This window comes from Neofelis nebulosa, chromosome 9 (assembly GCF_028018385.1).
Source record: "Neofelis nebulosa isolate mNeoNeb1 chromosome 9, mNeoNeb1.pri, whole genome shotgun sequence".
In the NCBI taxonomy this organism is placed as follows: Eukaryota; Metazoa; Chordata; class Mammalia; order Carnivora; family Felidae; genus Neofelis; species Neofelis nebulosa.
In genome coordinates this window covers 30,011,797-30,029,745 of record NC_080790.1, presented here as the reverse complement: position 1 = coordinate 30,029,745, position 17,949 = coordinate 30,011,797, and the positions used below count along the sequence as shown (strand labels likewise).

Sequence of the window (17,949 nt, the reverse complement as noted above, 5' to 3'; positions counted from 1 at the left end):
TGTTAGACATGAAATATTTGTGGAATGAATTTTGGTAGGGCTTAAGCATTTCCAAGTGACTCTGCCTGCTCTTCTGGTTGGAAAGTTAACAAAAGGAGCCGGTTTCTCCTGGGTCATAATCTGACACTAGGTCGCAAGTTTAAAGAAGCCCTTTATTTTAGCCACCACATTTAGGCTAGTTTCCCACTAGGGGAAGGTTAAGAGGGAAGTCATTCCTGAGTGATAGAAACTGTAGGAAGACTCAACGTTAATTAAAGGTTTCCTTTCTACGGGGACAGCAGCGATCACCTCGGGGAAGCCTCAGGAAAAGGGAAGACCCCGAGGCCAGTTGGCTCTGACAGGTACCCCGGTGGCGGGACGGAGGAGGCGGGGCCCGAGGGGGGGCGGGACCTGCTGTGTGGGGCGGGGCCTCGGGCGGGGCCTGTGGGGCGAGGCCTGTGGGGCGGGGCGCGCGACTGCGCCGGGCGGCGATGGCGGCGGACGGGGACTGGCAGGATTTCTATGAGTTCCAGGAGCCGGCCCGGAGCCTCCAGGACCAAGAGAACTGTAACGCGAGCCCCGAGGCCGGGGCAGGGCCGGGCGGGGGAGGTGACGGCTTCCCGGCGCTGGCCTGCAGCTTGGAGGAGAAGCTGAGCCTGTGTTTCCGCCCCTCGGGTCCCGGCGCCGAGCCCCCGAGGGCGGCCGTGCGGCCCATCACCGAGCGCAGCCTCCTGCAGGGGGACGAGTGAGTGCGGGCCCGGCCGGGAGCGGGCGGGAGCCCCCCCTGCCCCTCGAGCTGCCCTCGTCCAGCTCTCGTCCAGCCCTCGTCCTGCCCTCCGGCCCTCGGTCCGCAGCCTCGGCGGGACTCCGGCCACAGGCTCCTCCCCGCGCCCTCCTTCCGCCTCCACAGACTGGCGAGTCCCCGCCCTCCCCGCTCCCCCACTGGGCTCCCTGGGGCTTTTGGCCTCCGGGCGCTCAGCTATTTAAATCCCCGCTCCTCCGCCCTCCACGCTACTCTCTCTCCGCTACTGCCCTCCTGCTCCCTAGAAACCGACCCGGGTCTGTTTGGTTCAGAGAGGAACCTGCTTGCCGGGAGCCCGTAGTTAGAGACAGCACCTCTTCAGGCACGTGTGTAGCCACTCATTCATTCAGCTAGCATTAATTTAAGCTCTCAGTGCCAGAGGCTGCTTCGCCCTGGGGATACCAAGGTGACTGAACATACCCCTGCACATACGGCACAATTTAGGCCGGGGGGGTGGACTTGCAGACAAATATTTGTATGGGTGTGACATATTCTCCTGGACGTAAGTGCGAAGTATAGGAGATTTTTTATATAGGATATGTGGGAGAGGCAGGAAAGGCTTCACGGGGAAAGAAATGTGAAAACTGGATCCTGATTGGGTGAGTGGGAGTTTGCCTGGCAGATGAAGAAAGGTCTAGCAATACGGCTCGCCGATATGGCACGTGCAAAAGTACCAGCGTTAAAGCAGCATTTATGCCACAGGAATTTATTGGCTCCATCTGAGAGCCCAGGTGGAGTGCACATCACCACAGAGGCAGAAACGAAAGGAACGCACTGGTTACTAACGGCAGGGATCTCTTAGTCTGGTGGGTAAACACGTACATTAACAGGTCATTAGGATAGAACCGTCTAAGTGCCATGACAGGAAACTCCTAGGGATTTGTGAGAGCTGGTTAAGGGGGAGGCAGAGTTCCTGGGGGGCACTTCATTTAACTACTAGCCTAGCCTTAACTAGCCACTTAAAATTTGGCTAAGGGTTGTCGTTAGGTACCAGGGTTTCACCCCAAAAGACAGTAAAAGGGGTGGTGAGGGTGAGGGAGCTGAGCATATGGTATAGGTGGCTGGGGAGGAGCCCTGGAGAGGCTGAGGGTTCAAGTAGTGCAATAAACAGTGTGGACATGGGTGGGGTGGGTTTTCAGAGCCCTGATGGAGTGGAGAGATTAGAGGTTAGGGAAGGATTCTTGAGAGATGGAGAAGGATCCACAGGCACTGAAAGGGCCTTGCAGCCTGATTCCTCTGTGAATAAGGTAGGAAACTTGAGAAGGATTTAGGAATGGGGGCCTTTAAACACTGCCTTGGCAGTGGTTCGGGCCCAGCTATGCTGGGGACCACATCATTTCATTGACCTGCCCGGTGTGGAGGGAAGAGTTTATGACGACTTCATACACGTATGTACGTAGCTAGTAGCAAAAGATGACATTTTTGAAAGTCTGTTCCCAGAGAAGATAGTTTTATATATGTGTAGATTTATATATTCTGAATCACAAGGACTCAGAACATATTTGGATTTAAAAAATGATATTTTGGGTTTTGGATTTGTCAAGAGTGACTTCTCAAAACAGATGAGTGGTTTGTACACAAATAGTTAAGGCTTCCTATTTTTGCTTCACCTGTACTGTCTAGAAAGTAGTTTATTTTAGGGGCACCTGCGTGGCTCCGTCAGTTAAGTGTCCCACTCTTGATTTTGGCTCCGGTCATGATTTCATGAACTGAGTTTGAGCCCTGCATTAGGCTTTGCACTGACAGCCTGGAGCCTGTTTAGGATTCTCTGCCTGCCTCTCTCTCTGCCCCTCCCTGGCTCATGCTCCATCTCTCTCTCTCTCAAAACAAACAAACTTAAAAAAAAAAACAAAACAAAACACTAGGGGCGCCTGGGTAGCTCAGTCGGTTAAGCCTCCGACTTCGGCTCAGGTCACGATCTCACGGTCCGTGAGTTCGAGCCCCGCGTCGGACTCTGGGCTGATGGCTCGGAGCCTGGAGCCTGCTTCGGATTCTGTGTCTCCCTCTCTCTCTGCCCCTCCCCCGTTCATGCTCTGTCTCTCTCTGTCTTAAAAATAAATAAACGTTAAAAAAAAAACACAACATGGAAGTAGTTTATTTTAGTCTTTGCTTAAATCTTAGGTTGATGTAAAACTTAAAAAAAATAATTTTGTTACTCTTGATGATGGTTTTTAGTAGATGATATGTTGGTAGTAATGCATGGTGCTTGATTTGGGAATGCATAACAAACCTCTTTCTCTTCAGGGGCTGGGGCTGGTCATCACTCACTGACCCCTTTCTGTTGCATAAATTTCTCCATTTATGGAATCCAAAATGTCCATCCCTGCTCCTCAAACTAGAGAGAGTTGAGAATTCTTTCACTTAGATATTGCCTTGGCTTAGGGCACTTCGTTTAACTTCTCTGAGCCCCACCTTTATTTTTGGCTACATATGGATTGTACTTACCTGCTAAGATTTTACTTTAGAAAGGGTATCATGTAGGATTCGGTGTCACAGGATTTTGACCTCCTTTGACTTTGTCCTGCTGGTTGTTTATGACGGGTTGTAATACTTTATGATAAGGATGAAGGCAATTCATGTCTTGACTGGAGAATTCTAGAAATCTTCCACTTAAGTCAGCCCTGTGTCCTTCCAACTACAACTGTTGTGACCTTGGTGGAGAGAGAGTACTGTTAATTGTCCTTCACTTTCTTGGAAGATCAAGTTTACCCACAGTCTCTCCTAGTGGGTGAAGTATTGCACTCCACTTGCCCTCTTACTCCAGTCTCATTTAAAAAGAAGCAAACAAGCAGTCCCCAAAACTCTGGACTGTCTTTACCTACGAGAATATCCTACTTGAGTTCCTAACCAGCATTAGGTATATAGTCAGTTATTTGGTATCTGAAGTGCTTTTACCTAGGAAGGTGTGGGTCAAAAACTCAGCACGTTTAACAGTCTGCAACTGTTGCCTCTGATTTGAGCACTTTGGCATTGGAGAAGGTTATGATTCGAACAGAGAGGAGAATAGGAATGAACTATGCATTTGGGAGATGTGCAGGGTAAACGAGCCAGTTTCCTAGAGCTTTTTGGGTTCACGTTTTCATTGAAGCTGATGTGCATTCCAAAGCCAGACATCATTTTGGGATTGTATGTTTTTTTGGCAGTTACCATCCCATTGCTTCTTCTGTTTAGCACCAAATCCCAAATTCATTAAATCAAGTATGTTCCTTCTTTATTTTTAAGCTTGCATTCTTATTTTTATGCCTCCAGTGGTCTTGTTTTTGTCTCTTTAGTGGCTTACACATTTGGAAAAAAACCCCCACTCAATTGTTTAATGGCTTATTCATGATTAGATATCTGCCATATATTTTAGTTTTTTTTCCCTTATGACATCTGTGTATCTCTACCCACTAAGTCACTTATATATGTAATGTTTAACTTACCCAATTAAATTTCATCTCATTTATATCTCTAAAGTCATTCATATTTTTCATACAATGTCATGTTTGATTATGCTGATGTTACTTTGGTACTGAAATCTGAATTTTGATCATGAAATTGGAGTTTGCTGTCCTTGTCTGGTGTGGCTTGGGACTTTCCTCAGCATGACTCATGTGAAATAATGCTTGGAGTAATAGAACTGGAAGGAATATCTGGTATTCTTGTCCAAGCTTCTCATTTTATAGAAGGGTTGCTCATACCTAGAGAGGTTAAGGGGCATAGCCAAAGACTCATTGTTTGAGAAAGAATGGAAACAGGAGTCTATGTTTTCTGAATTTTAGTCAAGCACCCTTTCATTTTACTCTGTTGCTTCCCCAAAATGCTGTCTGACAATAAGGAAGGGTAATTGCTTTGGATATAACCTTTGTGCATTTTATTGTGAATTCCTGTTTCTTTCCCCCTTCATTTATCTTAGTCCTTAGTCTGTTATATTACAAAATAGATATTAAACCCTAGCCTCACACTGAGACTGAATCCTTTCTCTAAAAAGGATAAAAAATTTTGGTTAGAGAAAGATGACTCACCCTATGAAATGACCAGTATATTAGGAAATTATTGAAGAAAAATAAATGTAAAACATAGTGTATGTACTACCTGTGTGGCTCTGTAAACATTACATAAGCTGCCTGTGTTTTAGTTTCCTCATCTGCAAAATGGGGATAATTATGATTCTTCATAATATAGTTTGTGAGGATTAGATGAGTTCATATATGTAAATTGCTTAGGACTGTGCCTGGCACCTAGAACAGTGGGAATGTTAGCTGTCAACTTTGAAAGAGTTTTGAATCACTTGATCTTGTCAGCCTGATTAGCTGATTTTCATTTAGTGTTATTTAGGAGGCCCTTCTTTTTGCTGTTTTTCTGGAAAACAGGCCTTCTGTTGTTTTGTTTGTTATTTTTTGTTGCATCTTTAACTATAGTATTGCATGTTTATTTAATAAAAGACATGTAGGATGTTAACCTTCATTGATTGTGGTTTTCTTCTTTTTAAGGATTTGGAATGCCCTGACTGATAATTACGGAAACGTCATGCCTGTAGACTGGAAGTCATCCCATACTAGGACCTTGCATTTGCTTACACTGAACCTCTCAGAAAAAGGGGTAAGTTAAGAATTGAGCTGATAGTTTCTGACTAACTGATCCTGAGGATGGAACTAAAAAGTAGCCTTTCTGTTTCACGCATGTTCATTGGGTTGCCTCTTATTTCCAAGTTTCTAGCAATTGGAGTGGCCCACTGTTGCCATCTTGGCTCCACTACTGTCAGCTTGCTAGCACTTTCCTCCAGTTCTTCCCCTGCACACACTCACTTTTGTATGTTTAGCCAAATCTTCATCACCTGTGTATGAACACCAATGATGAGCATTTTTCTCCTGAGCTTAACTAGCATAACTTTAGTGTGCTGAGAAAACTCAGTTATACATTGAGGGTACTGGAATATCAACATAGAGTTAACTTTCTGATGAATTTAAGGACTTGTTGGACATGACATGTTTTCGGAAGACTCTGTTTCTGTGAGTATTGGGGAACCTAAAAGACATTACAGTTCAGGGCGCCTGGGTGGCTCAGTTAGTTAAGTGTCTGACTTCGGCTGTGGTCATGATCTCGCGGTTCCTGGGTTTGAGCCCCATGTCAGGCTCTGTGCTGACGGCTCAGAGCCTGGAGCCTGCTTCAGATTCTGTGTGTGTGTGTGTCTCTCTCTCTCTGCTGCACCCTGCTCACACTTTGTCTCAAAAAATAAATATACATTAAAAAAAAAAAGACATTACTGTTCTTGGCTAACTGAGGCTGCTTAGGATTCCTTGCTATTGTAACGTGAAGATGTCTTAAGTGTGATCACAATTGATAGGACATCTGGGGTGGGAGTGTAGAAAAGGGAAGATAATTTAATGTTTATTTATTTATTTTTGAGAGAGAGAGAGAGAGAACACGCAAGTGGGGAGGGGCAGAGAGAGGGAGACACAGAATCCGAAGCAGGCTTCAGGCTCTGAGCTGTCAGCACAGAGCCCGACGCGGGGCTCGAATTCACCAACCACAAGATCATGACCTGAGCCGAAGTTGGAGCTTAACTGACTGAGCCACCCCATGTGCCTCTAATTTTTTTTTTAATGCAGAGATTTTATTTTCTCTTTTCCTTTCCTTTCCTTTCCTTTCCTTTCCTTTCCTTTCCTTTCCTTTCCTTTCCTTTCCTTTCCTGTCCTGTCCTGTCCTGTTCTCTTCTCTTCTCTTCTCTTCTCTTCTCTTCTCTTCTCTTCTCTTCTCTTTTCTTTTCTTTTCTTTTTTCTTTTCAAGTTCATTTATTTTGAGAGAGAGAGAGAGAGAGTGCAAGCAGGAGAGGGTGGCAGAGGGAGACAGAGAATCTCAAGCAGGCTCCATGCTCAGTGTGGAGCCTGTTGCGGGGCTCTGTTTCAGGAACTGTGAGATCATGACCTAAGTTGAAATCAAGAATCAGATACTCAACTGACTGAGCCACCCAGGCGCCCCAGGAAGATAATTGTTTTAAGTGGAAAATCACATTGTTGGTTTATCTAAAGGTGATGAGAAATGTAGCCAAATTATGTAAGTTTCGGGGCCTGACTGTTTGAAGTTCCTTATCATGTAACAGTGTAAACTCATGCCAGATTTTTTGGCACACTCTGTATTTCATTAAGTATAGTTGTGTAATTGAGAGTATAATGCAGTGGGGCTGTCAGTATTTTAAATAGTATTGCTAATGTTTTATGAAAACAGTTTTCTTAAATATATGATTCAGGAAAGCCTGCTGCTATTATTTTCTAGTAAAATACAGAATTTTGCTTCTATTTCCTAGTATTCTAGTAGATACAGAAATCTTACTGTATGTTCCAGTTATTAATCCCACAAAGCTATTTTGTTGACCAACCTGGCATATGTTTAGTGAAAAGGAATAAAACAGCATACCTTATGCTCTATCTTCTGTTTATTTAGACCCTAGCTATCATTTTGGGCTTAGTTCAAGTTTTCCTTCCTCTCTGAAGCTTCCTATTACTGTTTTAGCCTTTGCTGATCTCATGGAATTATACAATTTTAGAGTTGGAAGCGACTTTAAAGGACACTTAATCCACCCTCTCACTTGGGGGGAATCCCCATCTACAGCGTCTCTGACAGATGGTCATTTAGCCATGGCCTAAATCCCTGTGCGGGAGGAAAATGCACCTCTCTCTGTGGGAATCGGTTACACTGGTAGGGTTGTGAAAATCTTCAAGGACTTATCTGTCCCACAGAGGTTAGCCCCGTTGTCTCCTGGGTACTAATCCTGACAGCACATTGTTCATGTTTCTAACCATTACTTTGTTCTCTTATTAATCATATGTTTCAGGGTCTGTCATTAGATTGTGACTTGCTGGCAGGTGTCTTTGTAATTGTGTTTTTAGTACTATCACTGTGCCTGGCACATAGTGAGTACTAGGACAAGTTATGTTGAGTGAATGAATGTATGATCTCGTCAATGAGACCATAAGGTCAGAGGCCACGATGGAAAGTTCTTTTTTAAAAAGTAGCTATTTTTATATTATTTAACATAGTGCTAAATCCATGATAGCCAATTAATGAGTAATTTTTTGTTTGACATAATAAAATATAGCATAGAAGAGAGCCTTTCATAGTTTCAAATGGAAGTACATTGCAGGATGAATGGGACACTCTAATTTAGTTTCATTGAATAAAATGTATGTCTTGTATAGTTCTTAGATTGCACTTTAGGAAGTCACTCCCTTTTTCTGCCTTTTGGTTGTTGTTTTTAATTCCAGAATAATGGTATGGCTGAGGGTAGTTGATTAGTAACCACTTGGAGTTTAGTACTAATAACTAATCTTAATTATAAAAACCTTGTCTGGAAACCTCATCAGATTAAAGTGGACAAGCGATCATCCATCTGTCATCTATCTGTCTGATGAATAGAACTGAAATTAGAAATTAGAACTCTGTTTCTCAGGAAGGAGTGGCACACATTAAGTTCCTTAAGAACAAGTGGGCAATGCGGAACTGTATAAGAAACAACCATTTTATTCCATTAGATAGCATATCATTACATCTTTTTTAACCTGAGTTATCTTGTTTAGCATTGCCACCTGTGCTCGATCCTTCCCGTAACTGAATCGTGTTAAATTTGCCTTTTGGAAGCATTCTTTAGTTTATTCCAATTGTAAAACAAGATCTATAGGAATTTTTTTTTTCCTTGACGAAGGGAGAAGACATTTCTTTTGCATTAGGCTGAGGAAAACCTTTAGGAAAACCACCATTTGCCAGATTTCAGCTTTTGATTTTTCTTTCATTGAGGTTTAAGATGTTTAAGATGGCACACTTCTGAATTGGATGAGTCTTTTCTGGAGTAAGGCAACTAGTACGTTCCAAATTCTTACATGGGCACATTTTTTCCATCCGAAGCAGCTTCAGTTTCATACAGGGCAGTAGAACCACCGGCTGTGTGTCTAACCTGGCACAGGAAGGAGTGATGGGAACGCTTGGCAGAGAGAAGACACAGTGATGCCGAATGGGAGAGTGAATAATGACACCCATGACAGCCAAGGTTAGCTTTCAAAGCCCGAAAGGGGTTCCAGCCCTTAACATATGCCATCTCTGTGGGGAATGGACTTGGCTCAGTCCCGGGAAAGATGATCTGGGATCATTATTTCTGTTGTTATGGAAATCTATTCTAATGGGTTACTGGTATCACTTGTGTATCTTGGCAATAGCTATGAAAACGATTCTAAATCCAGTGCCGGTTTTGAACATGCTTAGATGATAGAAGGCTTCGGAATCACATTGCTTTAGGAACCTCTCCTGTGCCATCTTCCTCCTCCTGCCATGAGCATTTTTTCAGGGACAGGGAATGTTGTTGTATGCACCTTTTCATCTTCAAGAGTAGAAACAGGAAGAAGATGATCCTCTTCCTTAGGGGTCACTTCAAAATTAAAACTTTGTGAGGGGAAAAATAAATCTGTGGTCCTCAGATTATAATGAAGATTGATTTTGGGAAGTGTTAAAATTTAAGGACCTGTGGGGATAATTGTTAGGTCTCCTCTCCATCATCCGTATATCCTTACGACTACCGAGGCACATGTCATCTCCACTTCTATAATTTTGAAGTCAAACATTCTCCCATTTTAGTTGCTTTTTTTTTTTCTTTCCAACTTTAGACTTTATCCATTTACTTTACATCCAGAGGATGAGGGTTTAGGTCTTTCTCAGTCCTCTCTCCAACCCCCATCACCAAAACTTTCCCTTCCCTTGTCTTTCCAATATAGTTATATTAAGATATTTGGTTAAGTTAATTTTAATCATTTACATTGACTGTTTAAATGTTCACAGTTGACCCATTTCTGTATATCATGAGAAATTTCCTCTTGTAATTTTTTTTCTTAGGGTAATAATTGCCTTGTGTTTTATTTAAGTTACCATTAGCTCACAGATTCAGCTTCAACAGAGCCCTGAAACTCACTTTAGTAAGTGACATACACCAGATAATCTGTTAGTGTCTGTCTCTCTTCCTCTTGTGCTTTTCTTAACGTCCTGTGCAATAACCATTCTCATCTGACCTGGTCACTCTCTCGTTGAGTGTCACAGACAACATTCTGGGATCTTTACTTCACTTTCATTATGAGAATGCCCTCACCTCTTTCTTGTGTTAGATCCCATGTCTGCTTCCTTTCTGGCTTTCCTCCTGGTTTTAATGCAGCATATTTTGCAGTAGCTGTCTGAGAAAGGGTGTATGAGGCCAAATACTTTGAGAACTTGAATACTTGAAAATGTCTTTATTCTAAGCTCCCATCTAATTGTTTGTTTAGCTGGAGATAGGATTCTAGGGTGGAATGTATTGAAACATGGAAATAACAGTGATCATTTTCTGGCTTCTTTGGTTGCTGTTGAGAGTTCAAATGACATTTTTGATTCTTGATCCTTTTAATGTGTTTTTTTTTTCCTCTCTCTGGAAGCTTTTAGATTCTTTTTTTCATACACGGTCTGAAATTTCACAATGGTATGCTGAAGGCCACGTGCAGGCCTTTCCTAGGCCGATGGTCCGGGAAGAATAGAATGGGGAGCCATGTCATCACCGTGGTGCAGCATGGAATTGCAGTGTGTGGGGGGAAAGACCCTGGAGCACTGGTGTTGCTCCTCTCCCTGCCTGATGTTCTGAAAGGCAGCCCACCAGCGGTTCCTTGCACTTCTCACTGCGGGTTTCCTACTGGGTGGGTTGGATTCACCCTTACACTTCGGATGCTTCTGTATGAGGAACTAGGGAGGCAGGAGGGACTGCCCTGAAGTCAACGGCGTGCTTTGATTTAGGCCATAAACTTTAGCCTCCTGAGGCCCAGAGCAGAGTGGAAAATGGCAGTGAAGCAAACAGAAACTTCCAGCACAGTTAGGTTGAAAGATCTTCTTGGAACCTAGAGAGATTTTATTTTTGGAAGGAGAGATGTTCCACTGTAAGGCAAAGTATGACCCCTGTGGACAGTGCCAGGGAGTGATTCTTGATCTTTTACCCCGAATATTAGAAGTTAGTTTGCAAGTAGTTAACTTTATGTCATCTGTGTAATTTTAACATCTACTACTCTTACTATTAGATTGTTAACTAAATAACATTCGCTGCTAAACCCGCCTGTTGCCTCCTTTGGGTGTCTCTATCATTCCCTGCAACTTCCTAACAAATACTGTGTAAAACATTCTTCTCCATGGAAAAAGCAGCTACGTGTGTGTCTGTATTGGGCAGTAGGGGTGCAGGCAGCATTCATGCAGGCAATTTCATGTTTCTTTTCCATTCCCCTCATTTGTGTTTGAGGTGAATACGTAAAGCACTTTGTACACTGCCTAGCGCTCAGTGATTGGAGTCATTTCTCCCTTTCGAGGGAAGACTCTTTACCCAGACACTGTGACTTTGTTGTGATCAGAATGTCCTGCTTTTAACAGTGGGTTATTTTGCTTTTAGATAAGTGACAGTTTGCTCTTTGATACATCAGACGATGAGGAGCTGAGAGAACAGCTGGATATGCATTCAATCATCGTCTCCTGCGTTAATGAAGAGCCCCTCTTCACTGCAGACCAGGTATTGTGGAGAAACTCATCGAGGAAAGGAAAAGAGAACCTCGAGCTGAAGGACGATTTCTAACTGTGGCAATAAGTGATGGGTTGTTGGAATCTACTGATTTTTCCTGCATTTTCTGTTTATGTAGGCTTATCAGTTAACTCCTCCACTGAGAAAAGAAGAAAGTATATGTAATCCAAAGCAGATGGGATTATGCTAGTTGGGAAGATTCTTCAAGATAGGCAGTTTTCCAGTATAGACCTTGTTAAATCAGTGCAGCGAGTTATTACTAAGGGAGGGTTATTGCTTAACCTGAAATGATAAAAAAATATTGTGAGTTTGGTACTTTTTTTAGGGTTGGCAAGACATGGCCAACTCTGATGTATCTGTGTAGAAATTACCCAGTTCCTCTAAAAGCCTGTGTAAAAATCGTTAGTACTTATTAGAAGTGTGTACTGTGAACCCGGAAAGAAGTGAGCTTTATTCCTGTGGCATGCTCTCATAATGTCAACGCTGTGTTCATGTAAACCGCTTGAATCAGCTTTCTCATTGTCTGAATACTCTTCCCACTGCTGTTGTGTTGTCAAAATGTGGTGTAAGAACTCCTTCCTGAAATAACATGCTCGTGGCTGCTCTGACTGTGAATGCTACCACATTACATTTTTAGGCTGGAAAGATGAGGTCGGGAAAGAGATATGTTATGGCAAGGATGGGAGGAGTCCATTAAAATGTGCCATTTTGATGCACCTTAGTCATATTTGTGGTTAGATTATTGTAGGCCTGGGAAGAGTGTGGTGCTTAAAATGTCAGATAATAGGTTAGAGGGCTGTGGGAGGTTGATCATGATATCTCAGGGAAATACGTGACCCTGTGAGTTCACGGTCTCCTCAGTAATCTATCTGCCTGAATGCCCTAAGCTGTTCCTGCTTCTGAGACTTGGAGAAACAGATTCTGCAGCCTCCTCTGGCATTTCATTGTACTGTTTTATAATGCCTATTTGAGAAAATCTTCTTACTAATTACCATAATCCCCACCTCCTTCAGATTTACTTTTCTTTACCCTTAAGCTTACTGATACATCCTGAATGTTTTCTTAATAGTTTCTTTTTTCCTTTTTTTTTTTTTTTAACTCTTAGACCTATTTTTTCTAACTGTTGAGTAATTTTTGTGGTTTTACATTCTCACTGACTTCTGTATCCTCAACTTTTATTTTTATTTTTATTTATTTTTTTAAATTTTTTTTTTTTCAACGTTTTTTATTTTTTATTTTTGGGTCAGAGAGAGATAGAGCATGAACGGGGGAGGGGCAGAGAGAGAGGGAGACACAGAATCGGAAACAGGCTCCAGGCTCTGAGCCATCAGCCCAGAGCCTGACGCGGGGCTCGAACTCACGGACCGCGAGATCGTGACCTGGCTGAAGTCGGACGCTTAACCGACTGCGCCACCCAGGCGCCCCCTGTATCCTCAACTTTTAAAAAGTGGAGCAGGACAAGGTACTGTTGGAAGATTTGAGCAGCGTTGCACATGACAGTAGATCATTGTTTGAAAGATGGTTCTGAAATTTTCGTGTTTTTGTGCAGCTTCTTTTTTTCCCTTTAAGCTTCTACATGTCACGTAATTTTTGAATATCTCTTAATCTTTCATGGAATTAATATATGAAATTCCTTTTCTGCCATTAAAGGAAAATTTTACTGCTATAAAGGTAATTTCTTGCTTTATTTTTTATACTGTTGTATTTCAAAAATTTTATGTCAGTTTGATTAAATGGCTTTCGATTGATTACTTGCATGTGTCATATGGTGAGTTTTCTGTCATTTGCTTTCTTTTGACTGTAACGATGATCTGGTTCTAGCATTTGTAAGGTAAATTGTACCTGTGTTTTGCACCATTTCTCAGACCTTCAAGATCTGATAGATCTACTGAATCATGATGGGCATATTAAATATTACTCTGTTTAATTTTGTGTTCAGCATATTGTAAATTTTATTTCCTTGATAAACCATGTTCACTCTTAACAGTCAAAATTGTGATTATTCAGAACACCAACTTCTGCACAGTGTTGGTTAGTGGATATTTCAGTGCCCTTCTTTTCCGGTTGCCTCATGAGCGCCATGTTGCAGAGAGATTGTTTTTCCCAAGTATATCTGATTAACAGTGGTGTGTGTATTTTGGAAGGTTATTGAAGAAATTGAAGAAATGATGCAGGAATCTCCAGACCCAGAAGATGACGAGACACCCACGCAGTCAGATCGGCTGTCGATGCTGTCCCAGGAAATCCAGACTCTTAAGAGGTCCAGTACTAGCAGTTATGAAGAGAGTAAGACACCCTCCTTCAATCCATGCTCTTTAGACTTCCTGTGCATCTCAAACCATCTCCAGAAAGCTTTCACTCCAAAGGCTAAGTTATGCACCCTTCTTCAGCCCTCTAGTAATACTCGGGCATATCTTTATCATTGCTTAGGGACTTTGTCACATTCACCTTTGAATCCTGTACTAGTCGGCTTGGGCTGTGTAATGAAGTACCACATGCCAGGGGCTTAAACAACGGGAATTTATCCTCTCAGAGGTCTGGAGGCTAGAGGTTCAAGATGAAGGTGTTGGCAGGTTTGGTTTCTTCTGGGGTCTCTCTCCTTGGCTTGTAGATGTCTTCTCTCTGTCCTCCCGTGGTCTTGTCTTTGCATGTATCTCTGTCCTAATCTTGTCATTTAAAAAAATTTTTTTTTTAACATTTATTTATTTTTTGGGACAGAGAGAGACAGAGCATGAACGGGGGAGGGTCAGAGAGAGGGAGACACAGAATCTGAAACAGGCTCCAGGCTCTGAGCCGTCAGCACAGAGCCCGACGCGGGGCTTGAACTCACTGACCGCGAGATCATGACCTGAGCCGAAGTCGGCCGCCCAACCGACTGAGCCACCCAGGCGCCCCAATCTTGTCATTTTATAAGGACACCACTCACACTGGATTAGAGCCCACCCTAACAACCTCATTTTAACTTAATTATCTTTGTAAAGACCCCATCTCCAAATACAGTCACATTCTGAGGTCCTGGGTATTGGGACTTTAGTGACATCATAGCCTCACATGAGGAGAAGTGCTGAGAAAAATCTGAAGTGGGTTTTAGGGAGTAGGCCTTCCTTCTTTCTTCCCAATCTTCAAAAAAATTCACACATTGGGCCATATGTGATTAAATATGTATTTAGTTTAATTGTTTCAAATCGACTTCTGTCTTTTGAAGTGTGCTAGAACCCTGCCAAGTTGCTTGCAGTTTCTTGTCAGCAGGTAGTTTGGGTACTCTCCCTCAGCTTTTGTGTTTGTTCTGTTTCTTGTTCAAGCTTTTTTTAGTCTTGACTGGAGTGCTGTTGGTGGGATGATTGAGTTAGACAAGTAAAGAATGTTGTTACACTTCTCAGCCTCTTGAGAAGTAACTTTGCTACCTACCTCTGCTCAGTCCTGCCCACCAGAAGTTTGAGGATTATGAGAAGATTGTGAACAGTTTCATTGCTTAGAGTATGGTGTCTGCTCTTTTGGCATGAAACCGCCTGTTGTGCTCGTCTCCCGAAATATTTTTGTCTTAGTATCTGCTGTGCTTTGCTTCTGGCCGCAGGAGTAAAAAGGCTCTCGGTATCTGAATTAAATGAGCTACTGGAAGAAATTGAGACTGCCATCAAGGAATACTCCGAGGAGCTGGTGCAGCAGCTGGCCCTGCGAGATGAACTGGAGTTCGAAAAGGAAGTGAAAAACAGCTTCATTTCTGTTCTCATTGAAGTACAGAACAAACAGAAAGAGCACAAAGAAACAGCCAAAAAGAAAAAGAAACTCAAGAACGGCAGCTCTCAGAATGGGAAGAACGAGAGAAGTCATATGCCCGGCACAGTAAGTGGTGTTTTGCAGGAGTCCTTGAGCACTTGGAAGCTGCTTCCGTGGTGGTTCCAGCGTTCCAGGCCCCAGGCAGGCAGGCGGCGCCTACGCATGCGAGTGCTTCTCACCACGGCGCCCACAGGTTCTGGTGGAGAATGCCACTGTGCTCAGCAGTTTCAGAAAGGGGTTCTCTGGGTGAGGACACAGTGGTTTTCTGGGTATGGTCAGGGGAGAAGTAAGTGGAAGGAAGAGGAGGAAGAAAGAAGGAGGGTGTCTTAAAAGTATCAAAGCATTAACGGTGATTATTTATGTTTGGCTGGTGGGTGTATGAATGGTATTATTTTCTTATTTTTGCTCATCTTGCAGGCGTCGTATAATAAACAATTAAAAGGGGGTGCCTGTAAGGGTTGCTGAACTGTCCTGAGCCTGAAAGCACAGACTGGTTCGCAGTCAGATTCCTCCTGATTGATCAGTGAAGTTGGAACATGAAGGCATTGGAGGCAGTTATGTGACATCAGCCATTTGCCTGAGTGTTTGGCAGATTAGAACATTTCTGACTGGGGACGAAAAAGTTGAGAATATGTGCATCTTTGACTCTTCATGTAAAATTTCTTGTTTTCTGCTTTTTCAGTTGTCTTAAGTGGTCCTCTTAATTTCACGTGATTAAAATCCATCATAAACATTAATTTTATGAGATGTGTTTCTTTATTGGTCTTAGGGCCATTTCATTTTTTTTTTGATCATTTGAGACCTTATATGTTGCCACCTTCGTATTATTTGTGTGTGAAGAAATGTCAGTTTTGTTTTTTTGGACTATAATGGTTGTCCAGAGGGATCCATTTTTCTAAGAGGAATGTCCCTTTTTCATTCTTGATACTGATAACCTGGTAACACGAATTATCACAAACTAGCTATTATGGTTTGTAATAATGTAAGTTCTGCCTTTAAGTCTTGATTTGTTTTTTTCTAAAGAATACTTATATCAGAGAAGTAGTTCTCACTAACCAGCCTCTCATGGAATCCAGGAAAGAGAATGCAGTTCTGGGTTGCTGGGTCACCAATGAGCAGTTGATACAAACAAAGAGATCTCGCCGTTTAGCCCATTCATTGTCTGCTTGGGCCTGTGAGTAAATACATGGTCTTAGTGTGATGTCCACTTGTGTATAGAAAGGACATAGCTTCAAAACATTTGTTTGAATATACAATTCTGGAAAGTGTGCTTTAAATTTCTGGAGCAAAATTTGGATGTCATATTTTTAAAAAAATTGCACTTTTAACTTGCCCTATTATACAAGTGTGATTAAATGAAATGCTTAGTTAAAAAGTCATAGCGTGGTTGGTAATTTCTGTCTGTCTCCTTTTAGGAATTACATGTAAACCCTCCATTTATTGGTGTTAACACTTGGCTGAGGAAAATAAATTTGTCCCTAGAGGGGTTTAAAGGCTTCTTTTTGTAACTCCTATAAAAAAAGGGTTAGAGTGGATTCACTGTGTAATTGTACATGGCATTTATATTGAGAAATGGATTTGGCAAGGCAAGATTTAGCTCTTACTCGAACCTTTATGAGTCATGAAATAGATTCATAGTAAAAGTCCGTTTTTTCACAGTATGTGGACCTGCGAAGTTGCTTCTCGAGTCCTGATCTACTATTTGTAACAAAACCTTTAATCAGGTTACTGATGGCCTTGCTGAGCTCGTGGTACTGGTTCCCTCTAAGCTGGAGAAAGACCATCCCATCTGTGACTCAAGGAGCCTGAAACCTATGATTCTGAAAATAGTGGTGGGTGGCTCAAAAGAACCTTAAAGTGAAGTGGCCAATTGGATAAACAGATTGCAAAGGATAGTACCTTGTTAGACACTTTATAGAACACGTGGTTTGGGCAGAGCCTGATCTCTAAGAGTTAGTTATCAGTGACACAAATTTCTAAAAATTGGTGACTTTCTTACAGATACCATGTATTACCTGCTTTCTAACAACATTGGTCACTTTTTTCTTTTTGCCTTAGATATTTTTGTTTTATTAGCAGGACGTGGTTTTCTTTCCTTAAGCATGGAGTAGCCTTCCTTCCATTTTTCCTTAAACATGTTTCACTGAAACAAAACATCAGTTTGTAGTTGGTATAACCCTCTATCCATGTTTGCTAGCTGTTCACTTTGGTCCAAAGATACTGCAATGAAATATCTGGGTGGGAATAGAGCAGAGTTAAACTATTTAGGTGTTAATTTTGGAGACATTTTGTTTCATACATTTTCTGTAGGGAAAAAAAAAATTGGGGGCTGAGGGATGCTATTTAGATTGAGCACTAGACAGTTTTGGGGAGACAATTGGGGAGGGGCATAGAAATACTATTAAATATAAAGTATTGAGTATCTTATACAAGTGAAATCTTATCTTGCTTTGTTTTAATTTTTAAAATCTGCATGTTGGATAAGACAAAGAAATATCCATTCATTCAGCAAATGAATGACTAGGAGTGTAAGAAAGAAAGACTAGACAGTGTAATTTCTGGTAGTAATAAATGCCACCAAGACAATAAAAGGCTGGGTAAGGCAGTCGGTAGCAAAGCTGCCGGAGAGCTGTTTTCTGTAGGGTGGTCACTATGTCACTGCTCCTCCTGATGGGCAAGGTCGCTTGTCCTGTCCTTTTCCAGGTCTCTGTTTGGAGAGGAGGTTAGAGGATGGTTCTTCTCTTTAGGAAATGAGACTTAAGCGAGCAGAAAACTGTATCTCCTATGTCCTGTTGTTCAGCATCAGGAGAAAGAGAGCGGTGGGAGTGGAGATTGGAATGGTTGA

General features: G+C 42.3%; 1 protein-coding gene across 2 annotated transcripts in view; it reads left to right on the top strand.

Moving 5' to 3' along the window:
* Window positions 1–433: 433 nt before the first annotated feature.
* The window catches only part of FEZ2 (fasciculation and elongation protein zeta 2), a 43,685-nt gene continuing 26,169 nt past the window's right edge, over window positions 434–17,949 (top strand). Inside the window, exons 1-5 of one of the 2 annotated variants that reach the window (XM_058683026.1) lie at window positions 434–724; window positions 5,254–5,362; window positions 11,202–11,318; window positions 13,472–13,613; window positions 14,902–15,170. In XM_058683026.1, coding sequence (XP_058539009.1) covers window positions 471–724; window positions 5,254–5,362; window positions 11,202–11,318; window positions 13,472–13,613; window positions 14,902–15,170 — 891 coding nt within the window. In that variant the 5' untranslated portion in view covers window positions 434–470. The remainder of the gene's footprint in view (window positions 725–5,253; window positions 5,363–11,201; window positions 11,319–13,471; window positions 13,614–14,901; window positions 15,171–17,949) is intronic. The other variant, XM_058683027.1, reaches the window with a different exon arrangement.